General features: G+C 49.2%; 1 protein-coding gene across 1 annotated transcript in view; it reads right to left on the bottom strand.

Moving 5' to 3' along the window:
- The window catches only part of UBASH3B (ubiquitin associated and SH3 domain containing B), a 137,807-nt gene extending 123,586 nt beyond the window's left edge, over positions 1-14,221 (bottom strand). Inside the window, exons 1-3 of the mRNA XM_015421675.1 lie at positions 14,021-14,221; positions 11,013-11,110; positions 10,225-10,292 (exon numbers count right to left, since the gene is read on the bottom strand). Coding sequence (XP_015277161.1) covers positions 10,225-10,292; positions 11,013-11,110; positions 14,021-14,221 — 367 coding nt within the window. The remainder of the gene's footprint in view (positions 1-10,224; positions 10,293-11,012; positions 11,111-14,020) is intronic.
- Between the last annotated feature and the right edge of the window lie 324 nt (positions 14,222-14,545).

A 14,545-nucleotide genomic window follows, 5' to 3' on the forward strand; every position in this document is an offset into this window, starting at 1 on the left:
CCACCAGTGGGGCCCAGACAATAGAAGCCCTCCCCCTATTGACCCCCCCCCCCCCAGCACCAAGAAGACAGAGCATCACTTGCCCCAGAGTCCCTATCTATACCTTGTGGCTAATAGCCACTGATGGACCTCTGCTCCATATGCTTATCTAATTCCCTCTTGAAGCCGTCCATGCTTGTAGCCGCCGCCACTTCCTGTGGCAGTGAATTCCATGTGTTAATCACTCTTTGGGTGAAGAAGGACTTTTTTTTATCCTTTCTAACCCGACCGCTCAGCAATTTCATGGACCGCCCACGAGTTCTTGTATTGTGAGAAAGGGAGAAAAGGACTTCTTTCTCTACCTGCTCTGTCCCATGCATAATCTTATAAACCTCGATCATGTCACCCCTCAGTCATTGTTTCTCCAAGCTAAAGAGCCCCAAGCGCTTTAACCTTTCCTCATAGTTTAAACTGCCTTCCTTTGGCTTGCCCGGGCGCCCCATGGCTGCGGAGAGCCCTGAGAAGCCGTCCCTTGGACAGGCCGAGGAAGGCACGGGGAGGCATTTAAATGCCTCCCCGATCCTTCCAGCCCCCCCCCCCGGTTGGCCCGCCTCAGAGTCGCTGCGGGTGGTGGTGTCGCTCTCCAGGCCTTCCCTCTGTAGCCGCGCATGCAGAGGTTTTGGCTGTAGTGGGCGTGGCCAACTCTGAAACCAGCCGGAACTCCATTCCTGTGCGTTTCTGCCCCAAAATAGCTCTGGACCGCACGATAGGGAAATGGCGAGTTTGTCTTTTATGATCCCTCTCCCTGCACACACATACCCCCAACCCTCCCATCCACTACTGAGGCCAACTCCTCAGAACCCAATGGGAGCCCCTGAGTCCCCACACAGCCACTATCCACGTAGCCCCACCCCTTCATTTGCATAGCCCTGCCCTGTGATCTATCCAGCTATTCTCCATGCAACTGGGGCCCTAAAGGTCCTGGAGGTTATGGGTGAGGCCAGGGGACAACCCCCCACATGCACACGTGCATTTGTTTCCATGCTGCTGAACCAGGGAGGAGGGCTTGTGAAAGGCAGAAAATGCAAGTTTAAATGCCCTTGTGCCTGGTTTTAAACCAATCCATTCTGGAAGGTGAATGCACAATTGAGAGGTTAGAGTCCAGTGGCACCTTAAAGATCAACGAAGTTTTATTCAAGTTGTGAGCTTTTGTGTGCAGGCACACTTCGTCAGACCATAAAACGGAATCACATTTGCTGTTCAGCTTGTCTGCGTTTTGCTGTGTGTGTGAATACACGAACACGTGAAACTGCCTTATACTGACTCAGACCATCGGTCCATCGAGGTCAGTATTGTCAACTCAAACTGGCAGCGGCTCTCTGGGGTCTCATCTGGAGGCCTTTTGCATTACCTTATAGTTTTGAGATGCTTGAGACTAACCCTGGAACCATCTGGAATGCCAAGCAGATGCTCTACCACTGAGACACAGCCCCTCCCCCAAATGTGATCTGTCTCAAACACAGGGCTTACTCCTCTGACTTTTCCTCCACAGAGTGCATATTTGCACAATTTATTTATTTAATTAAAACATTTATATGCCCAGTTCTGGAAAGAGCTCTCTCAGCCCCACCTACCTCACAGGGTGTCTGTTGTGGGGAGGGGAAGGGAAAGGAGTTTGTAAGCCGCTCTGAGACTCCAAGTGAAGGGCGGGGTATAAATCCAATCTCCTCCTCCATCTCCATCCAGCTTAGGTCCTCCAAGGTGGCAAACAGAACAATATCAGAGCCATTGTGGTGTTGTAGTTAAGAGTGTTGGATTAGGATCTGCGAGACCTGAGTTTGAATCCCCCCTCTGCCATGCAAGCTGGCCGGGGGGGGGTATATATGGGCCCGTCACTTTCTCTCAGGCTAGCCTACCACACAGGGTTGTTGGGAAGATAAAATAGAAGAGAACGATGTAAGCCACTATGGGTCACCCTTGGGAAGAAAGGCAGGGTCCAAATGATAACATTTGTTGTTGTTCAGTTGCACAGTCGAGTCCGACTCTCCGCGACCCCATGGACCACATCACGCCAGGCCCTCCTGTCTTCCGCCGTCCTCTGAAGTTGGCTCAATTTCATGTTCGTTGCATCTATGACACTGTCTCACCATCTCATCCTTTGCCGTCCCCGTCTTCTTTGACTTTCAATCTTTCCCAGCATCAGGGTCTTCTCCAGTGAGTGCTCCCTTCTCATTTGGTGGCCAAAGTATTTGAGCTTCAGTTTCATTATCTGACCTTCCAGGGAACAGTCAGGGTTGATTTCTTTTAGGATTGACTGATTGGATCTCCTTGCAGTGCAAGGGACTCTCAAGAGTCTTCTCCAGCACCATAGTTCAAAAGAATCTATTCTTCGGCGCTCGGCCTTCCTTATAGTCCGACTCTCGCAGCCATACATGACTACTGGGAATACCATTGCTTTGACCATGCGGACTGTTGTTGGCAGGGTGACGTCTCTACTTTTTATCATGCTGTTTAGGTATGATAACATACCGGTAAATATATATAAAGTATTTAACCGCTGTTTCATATTTTAGTCGGGGTCACCAATAGACATTTCTTTCATTGATGGGCAGCAATCCACCCTCTAGTGAAATTGACAAGATTGCCTCCTGACAGTGTCAGTTTCATAAGCCGGAGAAGCAGGCTGGAAAGGAGGCTGGGTGAGGCCAGAAGGAGTGGTTGTGATCACCTCTGACCTGACTTGCAAGGCAGCGTCCAGAGCAGATCAGTGGAGGGGGCGGCTTCTCCCACACTAGCTGGAGAGGACTCAGGACGATGACACTGGAGAGAGGACAGGCGTGGCATGCAAATTGCAGTAATGTGCATTTCCCGGAAGGAGGCGATAATTAAAGCCTTTAAAATGGGCTGTGCGTTTTCAGCTTTGGTGTTGAACCACCTGATGGTTTCGGTCTGTTTTGGCTTCGGCTACTGTCGCACGCTCGTTCCTTTCAGCAAGAGCCGGGGCTCCGGAGGGTTCCTTGCCCCCGATGTTTCCGACACCTTTCCCCGGTTCTGAAGCGGAGACGCAGCCAGAATTAGGCAGCTGGGGTCTGAGCAGATCCCGTCTCGTAAAATAAGCTTTGTGTCATCTCTTGTCAGACATCCAACATCACTCTGAGAGTGCTTTTGATCCAAAATATTGTTTTGGCACATCTGAAGCCAAGAATCCCACTGGTTTCTTCTTACTTACAAATAAGCAGCTTGAACCAGCTCCGTGTTCTCAAGAAACGCTCGGCCCACCCCCAGTCACACGTCCATGTCACGTGGCAATCAGATTTACAAACTGCTGCAGAGAAGGGTTGCCGACTCCAGGTTGGGGAATTCGTGAAGATTTGGTGGGTATAGTCTGGGAAGGGTGGCTTTGGAGGAGGGGAAGGAATTCCATGGTAATATGACGCCACGCAGACTCTACCGTCCAAAGCTGCCATTTCCTCCAGGGAAACTGATCTCTGTCGTCTGGAGCTGAGTTGTAATTCTGGGAGATCTCCAGACCCCACCTGGAGGGTGGCAACCCTACACTTGCAAGGGCCCTATTATTATGTGCTATTCCTGGTGGTGTGTATGTGTTAAGTGCTTTCTAGTTGCTTCTTGGGCTGCGGTGGCTCAGAGGTTAATACTGGAAGGTCTGTGGTTCGGCAGTTCGAGACCCGAGTGCCGCGTGACGGAGTGAGCTCCCGTCTCTAGTCCCAGCTCCTGCCAACCCAGCAGTTCGAAAGCAAGAAATTGCAAGTAGGTAAATAGGGACCACTTCGGTGGGAAGGTAGCGGCGTTCCGTGCGCCTCGGTGTTTAGTCATGCCGGCCACATGACCACAGAGAAGTCTTTGGACAGTGCTGGCTCTTCAGCTTGGAAACGGAGATGAGCACCGCCCCCTAGAGTTGAATTCGACTGGCTTTTGAGCAAGGGAAACCTTTGACTTTACCTTTTAGTTGCTTCTAACATATGGCGACCCTATGAATTAATGTCCTCCAGAATGTCTGATTGTTAACAGCCTTGCTTGGCTCTTGCAAACTGAGGGTCCTCATGGGTTCCTTGACTGAGTCAATCCCCAGCCTGTCAGCTCTTCCTCTTTTCTTGATGTCTTCTTTTCCAGTGACTCTTGCTCATCATGTGACCATAGGCGTAATCTTCGTGGGGGTGGCGGGGCTTCAGCCCCCGCCGAAATTTTCAGGAAGGTGCTCAGCCTCCCCCGGGAGCCACCCTTGCTCCTAGCACAGCAATGCCTCTGGCCCAGCCCCAGCCCCCCCCCGGGAAATGGGAAAGTCTACACCCTTGCATGTGACCAAAATACGAGAGCCTCCGTTTAGTCCATGCCTGCTTGCTAAACCTTCATTCCAGAGTTTCCAGTGATAAAATGAAAGACCCTTGCCATCAAAGGAGAAAATGATTTATCCATCAATCCCACTGCAGGAACATGATTGGTTTGATTCCACATAGAGCAGCCCCACTGACAGTAGTATGTGCGAAAAGGATCTCGGGGTCTTAGTAGACCATACGCTGAACATGAGTCAGCAGTGTGATGCGGCAGCTAAAAAGGCAAATGCGATTTTGGGCTGTATCGACAGAAGTATAGTGTCCAGCTCACGCGAAGTGATGCACCGCTTTACTCTGCTTTGGTTGGACCGCACCTAGAGTATTGTGTTCAATTTGGGGCACCACAGTTTAAGAAGGATATAGACAAGCTGGAACCAACGCTCCCTCTAAGCTGTGGAGTCTTGTGAGCAAAAATTCTACTTTGTGAGCTGCTGGCATTAAAGTTGTGAGCGAGGGATTTGGCTGCTGCATCAATTAGTTCGCTCTGGAGCCATCCTTCCTGAGCTAAGACCATTTTTTAATTTTTATTTATTTTATTTATAATTCAATTTACATTCCGCCCTCCCCTAAGGCTCAGGGTGGCTAACAATTGAGGCAAAAGCCATCATTAAAACCATTAGAACAAGATAAAAACATATCAATAGTACAACAAAGTGCTGGTGCTCTGAGGTTCCCAGTTCCAAGATGGGTTCCGGTAGGGTGGATCCAGAGCAACGACATAAGTTCCAAGCGGCAGATAGCCAGTCTTCTTCCCAGGGCCCGACTGCACCCTGATGGTATCTCTGCTAATTTTCGGCGACAGTGCATTGGTGGAACAGTAGCGGCGGCGGCTCCTACTCGAAAGCCTGGTGGAAGAGCTTCGTCTTGCAGGCCCTGCGGAACTATGCAAGATCCCGCAGGGCCCGGATCTCCTCTGGGAGCTCATTCCACCAAATAGGAGCCGCCACCGAAAAGGCCCTGGCCCTAGTCTTGGCGAATTTGATGTCCCTGAGGCCTGGGGTAGTCAAATGATGTTGGCCCCCCTGACCGTAGTGCCCTTGGGGGAACATATGGGGAATGGCGGTCCCTTAGGTATGCCGGACCCTGACCATAAAGGGATTTAAAGGTAAGAACCAGCACTTTGAAGCGGATCCAGTACGCTATTGGCAGCCAGTGCAGCACCTTCAGCACAGGCCGGATGTGGACCCGTCAACAGCCTGGCTGCTGCATTCGGCACTAGCTGCAGCTTCCGGATTTACGACAAAGGCAGCCCCAAGTAGAGAGCATTACAGTAGTCCAGCCTCGAGGTGACCGTCACATGGATCACTGTAGCCAGGTCATCCCGGTCAAGGAAGGGAACCAACTGCTGCGCCAGCCGAAGATGATGAAAGGCCGACTTGGCAGTGGCTGCTACCTGGGCCTCCATCATTAAAGAGGAGTCCAGGAGCACTCCCAAACTCCTAACCCCCGATGCTGGCACCAAAGGCGCCCCATCGAAGGTCGGGAGAGGGAGTCCCAACCCTGAACCAGCCCGACCTAGGCCCAGGACCTCCGTCTTTGCCGGGTTTAGTTTCAGCCGACTCAGTCTGTGCCAACCAGCCACGGCTTGCAACGTCCGTTGGAGGTCACCTGTGCTGTGTGAGCCGGAGGCTACAAAACTGTGAGATAGCTCATACTAACTCAGCTTAGAGGGAACAGTGGCTGGAACGTGTCCAGAGGAGGGCAATGAAGAGGGTGAGGGGTCTGGAACAAGTCCTATGAGGAAAAGTTGAAGGAGCTGGGTATGTTTAGCCTGGAGAGGAGACTATTGCTCCAGAAGGTCGGACCAGAACCAACAGTTTGAAATTAAATCAGAAGAGTTTTTGGCTAAACATTAGGAAGAATTTCCTGACAGTTAGAGTGGTTCCTCAGTGGAAAAGGCTTCCTGGGGAGGTGGTGGGTGCTCCTTCTTTGTAGGTTTTCAAACAGAGGCTAGAATCTAGATGGCCATCTGACAGCAGTGCAGATTCGGTGAACTTAGGCAGATCATGAGAGGGAGGGCAGGAAGGGTTGCCTCAGTGCTTAGTTCTTGTGGCCCTTTCTTACACGCCCAGGGAAATGCTGATTGCCACGAGGCAAGGAAGGAATTTTTCTCCAGGCAGGTTTGGCCGGGGATCCTGAAGGTTTTTTGTCATCTTCTGGATGTGGAACAGCGGTCACTGCGGGTGTGGAGGGGGATGTATTTGTGAATTTCCTGCCTTGTGCAGGGGGTTGGACTAGATGACCGTAGAGGTTCCTTCCAACTCTATGATTCTGTGACTTGGTTACTACACAAGCCCAGCAGCTATTTCCTCCATGACTCCTGATTTACACGCTAATGTAAGCATGGTAATGGCTGGTTGAATTTGCAAGCTACCAAGGTGTGAAGTAATGACCTCAACTCAATTCTGAATGACCAACTCGTTTTTAATGCAATAGCTGGCATTGTGCTCTCCTCCCGACAGGACTGGTTAGTCCAGCTGATAAGACAGCAGTTTGCTGGCTGTGTCATCGTTGGGGGGGAGCACACAAAAGTGCATTGCTTTGCAATGCTCCCAAAGCAGGCTATTCCCCCACACACATGCACACTGACTCTTTAGTGATATACTGAAAGGGCTGTGTCAGGTTGGCAAACTGAATGTAGGGCTTCAATAACTGAACAGTGAGGGCCAGTGTTAGACTGGGATCTGGGAGATCCATCTTTGAATCCCTACTCTGGTACGGAAGCTCATTGGGTGGCCTTGGGCCAGTCTCACATACGCACAGCCCTAATCTACCTTGCAGGAATGTTGTGCGGATAAAACAGAGGAGAACTAGCCTACCTGTTCCGTCTGACGCTGAGTCAAACAGCACCTTCTGGACAGATTCAACGCACGGCCAGATTCAAAGTAGTCAGCACACTACCCTATTCATGTATTTAGGATATTTCTCTGCCACCACCTGTTGGAAGATTTTAAACATCCAGAGGAAGAGAGCACCAGCGGTTTAAAGAAAACAAGGCTGCGATCACACAGGCCTTTAGATCTGACATAGGTGCGAATGCCTGATGGCTCTAAAGGGAGTGATCAGACAGCAACATCTGGGAAGTGTCCTGTAGTCTAGTCGTCGGCTACCCGTGCTGCTCCGCCGCAGAAGGGGAGTTAAAAGACACTGGGGAAAGATCGGTTCTAACGGGTTTCGACGGGCCACGGATGGACTTTCCCTTGTCTGATTGTGCAAGCACACTGCCATGCCGTTGGCATGGTCTACTTATGCCGCCCTGGCTCAGTGCCATCCCCCCCTCTTCGTGGTATGCGCATCATCGTATGCTCCATAGGGGGCCCTCAGTGCGGGGGCGCAATTCCTCGTTTATGCGCCTGGGAAACAAACAGCCAGAAAAACCCCACTCACTTGCAGTTGTGTCTTTTTTTTGGTAAATTTATTTTTATTATTATAATAAGAAAAGTACATATACAAATAACACACATTTTGTTTTACATTACTCAGTACAGTACTACGTTTGGTTATTAAGTGATAATATGTTCCCCTCGGTATATTGGTATTGATAAATGATGTAATTGTTATCCTGAGTGTAAGTGCAGCGTCTGAACCTATTGGCATATCTGATTACTTAGTATATCTCACAGGTGTAACCACTTATGATATGCGGTGTTAGTCGGGAGTATTCCTTCCCTTGGCATATAATTTAGTATCGGTGACCATGTTTTAATAAATCTCAAACGTGGAGCTATGCGTGTCTGTTGTATTCTTTGTATTGAGTCCGCTATTTTGGCCATAACGAACTGTTGGCATCATTTATCATGCCACACTGCCAAAGAGGGTGGGAATCTTATCAATGAATTTTGCCAGGTCTGCAGATCTTTGTTTGGGATAGAGATCGGTAGAGTTCGGGAAAGGAACAGTTGTGTCTGATCACAAAGTGACAGGCTGCGCCCGCAGCTACAAAAGGAGGTGTGATCTCACAACTGCGTGTCAAATTCCTCCAGAGGAAATAGCCTCGCTTCCCCTCTGCTTTGACTGGTCCGTCTAACCGTGGCCTAATTCAGTTTATTAAAGAAGAAATGAGCTCTGATAGAACAGAGGAGAGGGAGAGAGGCTTAACTAACTGACTAATTGCTATGAGAGACAGGATCGAAGGGGGAGGGCTCAGTTGGAGCACGAAGTCTCCAAAGAGCCAACCAGGAGACAGGAGGGGCATGATTTGAAATTGTGGGAAGCCCCTAATCTAGCTATGCCGACTGGCATCCCCTATAGGCTGTTCTGATCTTTTTCGAGTAGGTGCAGTAGAGACCTTGCAAACCACTAGGTTTGCAGGTGGTAATCTTTCCCCACCTTGCTACCTGTTGAATGTTTTTCTTGCTCAGGTATTTCAACCAGGGTTGTATTATTTTGTCTAAAAGCTTACATACTATGTAGATTTCCTTCGATAAAGGGGGAAAAATAAAACAGGAGATGCCAGTGATTGGACACGGGAAGGGAAAGGAGATTGTAAGCCTCTCTGAGACTCCTTTGGGTAGTGAACAATGCTCCCTCTAAGTCGTGAAGGCTTGTGAGCAAAAATTCTCGTTTGAGAGCTACTGGCATTAAAGCTGTGAGCGGGCGATTGGGCTAGTACTGCATAAATGAATTTGCTCTGGGGCCACCCTGCCTGTGCTAAGACAAAAATGCGCGAGCCGGAGGCTAAAAAACTGTGAGCTAGCTCACACTAAGTCAACTGAGAGGGGACACTGGTAGTGAAGGGTGGGGTATAAATCCAATCTCCTCCTCCTCCTCCCTGTAACACAAGGGCACAAATCTTTCGATCCTGTGCTTATGGTTACAGGACCTGCAAAGAGATGGGCATAAAATGATTTCTGGTAGTGCCATGAGAGAAAAAAATACATCCTGATCTTGTGGACCAGAATATTGCAAGGGATAAAGCATTAGGTCTGGACGAGGAAGACGCGCAGATGTGAAAGTTCCCGTCTAGGTTTCAGTGTCTCAGCATACGGATGCAGCGATGGGAGGAGGGCGGCACAAACGGAATTTCTGCATCCCGCCTAGCTGGAAGGGGGAAGAGGTGTTGAGCCGCTTTGGTGCAAATAGAATAAACAAGAAGGGGGACCCGCGACACTCGCGCGGGGGGGGAAGCTCCACGGGAGGAGAAGGAAGCAGCCGCTGGTGAGCCCTCTCCCCTGCCCCCCCCGTCCCTGGCACCGACGGCGAGGCCCGTGCCCCTCCAAGCCTTCTCCCTCCCCCCCCCAGCACCAGCAGCGAGGCCTGAACTCGGCCCACCAAGCTTTTTCCCTCCCAACTCCCCTCGCTGCGGTGAGGCCTGGCTGGCCCGCCGAACTTTCTCCCTCCCTTCCCGCAGCAGCAGCGTGGCCTGGCTGACTTTCTCCCTTTCCCCCTGGGCAGCGGTGAGGACTGAGCAGCTTACAGCCGCCAGCCAGCCAAGCCTTCTCCCGCCCCCTCCCCGACGGTGGCAGCGAAGCCGTTCTCAGAGCGTTCCCTGTGCCTGTGCAGGGAACGCTCTTTTACTTTTGGGGGGATTTAAATATCCCCCCTATATATTTTTTACAGTTTTTAGATTTTTCTGCACTTCTGAGGATTGCCCCAAGTGTGCAGGAAAATCTCCCTGCCCCCCAAGTGTCCCCGATGTGCGGATTTAGATATCCGCATGGAGGGGGCATGTTGGGAATTAGATATATAGATACAGGAACTGCCTCCTACCCAGAAGTCTCTTTAAACCATTCCTAGTTAGGGAAAATAAAACCATATCGTCTGCGTAAAGCAGTATTGATGTTTTCTGCCGGCCTATCGTAGGTGAAACAAATCCGGGGCCGTTTAGCCTGGGAACCATGTCATTTATGTATAAATTGAAAAGTGCAGGGGCTAACACACAGCCTTGCTTTACCCCTTGTCTTGTTGATATTCTGCTCGCCAAAGAGCCAGATGTGTCCACTCTGATCCTTGTAGACGTATCTGAGTATAACTCACGAATTAAAAACCCAGAAGAGCGTTAGAGGCTGCCAGTCTCCAGGCGGCGGCTAGAGATCTCCCGCTTTTACAGTTGATCTCCAGGGGATAGAGATCAGTTTACCTGGAGAAAACGGCCGCTTTGGAAGGTGGATTCTATGGCATTATACCTCATTGAAGCCCCTCCCCCTCCCCCTCCCCAAACTCCACCCCTCTCAGGCGCCACCCCTAAAATCTCCAGGCATTTCCCAGCCTGGAGCTGGCAACCCCAAAGAGTGCTCTAATGCCTTGGTAGGAACCTTCCAGCTCTTCTGGATGCTTGCGCGGGCAGCGCTTCGCGGCAGCCTGTTTTCCCGAACTTGGCCCCGTTTCCTCTCGCCCCCTTTTAGTTCTTCTGCGGGCTAACAATAGAAATATTGTGCAATATGAACAACAGGAACAGGAAACACAAAGAACTCCAGAGCTCAGCCTGAGTGACAGACCCAGAGAAGAAGGCCTCAGCATTCCCAGGAGATGCTCGCCCGGTCATTTACGTGTCCAGAATAGTGGCCTCAAATTCAACAATAAGGCTTGGCCCCAACAAGCTACTTTAGGCACCCCCAGGGACTTGCACATGCCCGACGCTGGCCCGTAGCTCAAGTTCAGAGCAAGTTCAGCAGTACAGGGAAGGCGCTCAAGAAGCCGATGAACAACATTCCTGGAATGGCTCAGCCTATATAAACGTACCTTTGGTCACGTCTCGCAAACACCTGGATACGTTGCTCTGTAATCACGACATGCTGTAGGCGCTGTTTCAGCATGTGGGATTTGCTCCTTTGTGCTGTCTGTCAAGGCAGCCGTCAAGGTGTTTCAGAGCATGAACGCCTTTGAGTTGGTTGTGGGAATCTGAGCACAGAAAGAGCATCTGTTTAGCCCACTCTGTGGGTGGGTGGGTGGGTGGTGGGGAGCCTTCTTCATGTTCTGAAGGAACTAGAGAGCCATTTCACATTTCATGACTTATGTGTACGCCCCCAAAACGTAACCTGTGAACAGTGTTCCTTCTCAGCTGAGTTAGTGTGGGCTAGCTCACAGTTTTTTAGCCTCCGGCGCACACATTTTTGTCTTCACTCAGGAAGGAGGGCTCCAGAGCAAATTTATTTATGCAGTGCTAGCCCAATCGCCTGCTCACAGCTTTAATGCCAGTAGCTCTCAAACGAGAATTTTTGCTCACAAGACTTCACGACTTAGAGGGAGCATTGCCTGTGAACGTAACCAATATGTGTTCGCAAAGGTGTCTCGTGCAGAAACTTGCCAGTTTCTATTGATCTATCACATTTTTACCCTCCTGTCCTGTGCGGAGTTCCAGGGAGCTTTACATGGTTCTTCCCCTCTTATTTATTTACTTATTTATTTCCTTCATACCCTGCCTTTCCCCTCAGTTTGGACCCAAACCCAGCTTACATCATTCTCCTGTCCTTCATTTTATCCTCAAGACAACCCTGTTGAGGTAGGTTAGGCTGAGAGTGTGTGACTGACCCAAGGCCACCCAGCGAGCTTCCGTGGCAGAGTGGGGATTCGAACCTGGGTCCTCCGAGGTCCTAGTCTGACACTCTAACCACTACACTACACTGACTCCCACATAACACTCTGGCTCTCTCTCTCTCTTCATAACAATCCTGTAAAGTTGGTGCACATTAAATATGACACACATTGTCTTTCTGCCATTACTGTGGCAAAGATTTTATAATCTATGTTGAGCAGAGAGAGAGGTCTGTTTGACTAAGGTAGCATTGCATTGCTGCCTTCTTTATATATTAATGTTGTATACACCTCTTGCCACATCAGAGGTATTGTTTGTCCTTCTTTTATCTCATTCATAACGTTTTGTAACGGTTTCACTGAAACTGCTTCAGAACCTTTGTAATAGATCGCTGTCAGCCCATCCGGCCCTGGTGCATTGTCCTTTTTCATTTTTTTTAAATTGCCTGGGAGATTTCTTGAATTGTTATTGTTTGGTTTAATTGTTTTCTGTGTTCTGGTGTAAACTTTGTGGTAGGGATGTCCTTTAGGTATTCTCTTATTCCTGTTTCTGAGACAGACTTCTTTTTGTGTAACCCTGAAAGAGCATGGATAAATTGTTCTTGTATTTCTTTTTCTGCATATGTAATTTGATCTATTTCCTTTACACACGTTATGGCTCTTTTTTCTTTCTCCTTCCTAAGACAGCACACCAAGTTTCTGCCAGGTTTGTTCGCATGTTCAAAATGCAAAAAGACATTGGCAGGAAATACATGGAAAAACGCAGAACATATTACAATTTAAATTCCCTGTGGAAGCTAAGAATATGCTATTAGATATACTGCCTAATAAATTACCAAAATTTTTGGAAGAGATATTCAAATACATGGTGACAGTGGATAAAATTATCTACACAGCAGTATGGAAATTAGACATCTGTCCAAGCTTAGAAGAATGGGAAAGAAAACTTGCTGACTGTGCAGTGGTGGTGAAATTAACAACCCGTTTGAGAAACAGATCAAATACGAAATTTGAAGAGAGATGGAATGTGTATTATGCAAGGAGACAAATTTAGAATGAGGAACAGTTCAAAAATTGTATATAAATGTGTTGCAATGCAGAAGCAGAATGAGAACAAGTTTTCAAATGTAACGTCTTGAATATAAATGTATAAGGAAGAGGATTATGAGCAGAAACATCTTTTATTATCTTATCATGAGCTATATAACAGGCTTTCCTTTGTACTTTGATATATTCACCTATCTGTTAAAAGTTATAGTGAGTATGTAGAAGTGGTGAAATATGTCATATTGAATAGGTAGTTATAATGAAACTAATAATGTAGCTGCAAAATAGATCAGTTATGAAATTTAAAATGCTGAATATAAAAGTACCCCAACAGAAGTAAGGACCATTGTATTTTATAGCGAATGCCTTAAAAATTATAATGAAGGGGATGTTGGGGAGAAATATTTTCTGGTTGATACACTCTGTGATATATAATTATCCAAGATATATACCATTATGTTATATAATCCCTTTTTCCTTTTTGTACCCCTCTATATTATTAGAATCCTAGAATCACAGAGTTGGAAGGGGTCATAGAGGCCCTCTAGTCCAACTCCCTGCTCAATGCAGGATCAGCCTCGAGCATCCCTGACAAGTGTTTGTCCCAGATGCTGCTTAAAGACTGCCGGGGAGGGGGAGCTCACCTCCCGAGGCAGCTGAGTCCACTGTTGCACAACTCATGACAGTCAAAAAGTTTTTCCTAAGATCCAGCCGGTATCTTCTGGCCCTTAACTGAAACCCATTCTTGCTTGTCCTCTCCTCTGCTGCCCACAGGGACAGCTCCCTGCCCTCCTCTAAGGGACAGCCCTCCGAAGACTTCAAGAGAGCAATCACTTTGTTTTCTGAAATCACACACACACAATTCTATAAAGTTGGTTAGGGTTAGGTTATGTTGAAAGAGGATGACTGGTCAAAGGTCATCCAGCAACCTTAACAGCAGAATGAGACCTCGACCTGGGTCTCCCCGGTCTGACCTTGAAACTGGTTGTCCAGCAACAAAGGACTGGTTGCCTCTCCCTGCTGCTCCGGATACCCTGGCTCTGGGTTAGAGAGGTTGCACGTGATTATGCCATGCTTGCCTTTATGAATGTTCCAGATTTTGGGGGGCCCTGGGCAGAGACTTCCCAGTGCCCCCCCCATCCTACCCACTCACCCCCATGTCACACTACCTGCCTGGGCATCTTGCCCTGTTCACAAGCTTTCCTACTGCCCATGCTCCCCGCCACCTGCACTGCCCGCAGCCCTTTCCCGGATGACACTGGGCAGTCTGTGCAGCTGGACGCATGGGCACTGAAGCACTCACAAGTGAGCGGGCAGGGAAGTGGCACGTCGGAGAGGGGGTCAGCTCTGGGCCCCTGCAGTAGCCCCATGTGCGGGTATGACGCCGGCTAAGGCTTCCAGCCCCCATCTGGGACCTGGGGATCCCCTGGAATTACAGTTTATCTCCAGACTACAGAGATCAGTTTCTACAGAGAAAATGGATGCGTTGGAGGGTGGACTCTATGGCACTGTGCCCCACTGAGGTCCCTGCCCTCCCCAGGCTCCATCCCCAAATCTCCGGGAGTTTCCCAACCTGGACCTGGCAACTCTACCCCACTTCCCCCACCAGTGACCAGGGTGGACGTGGTGGCAACACGGTCACCAGGCCGTTTTACCGGCAACCCTAACACCAACTCTGCCCCTTCGCTTTACCT

Source organism: Gekko japonicus, unplaced genomic scaffold (assembly GCF_001447785.1).
Source record: "Gekko japonicus isolate JY-2015 unplaced genomic scaffold, Gekko_japonicus_V1.1 scaffold750, whole genome shotgun sequence".
Taxonomy (NCBI): Eukaryota; Metazoa; Chordata; class Lepidosauria; order Squamata; family Gekkonidae; genus Gekko; species Gekko japonicus.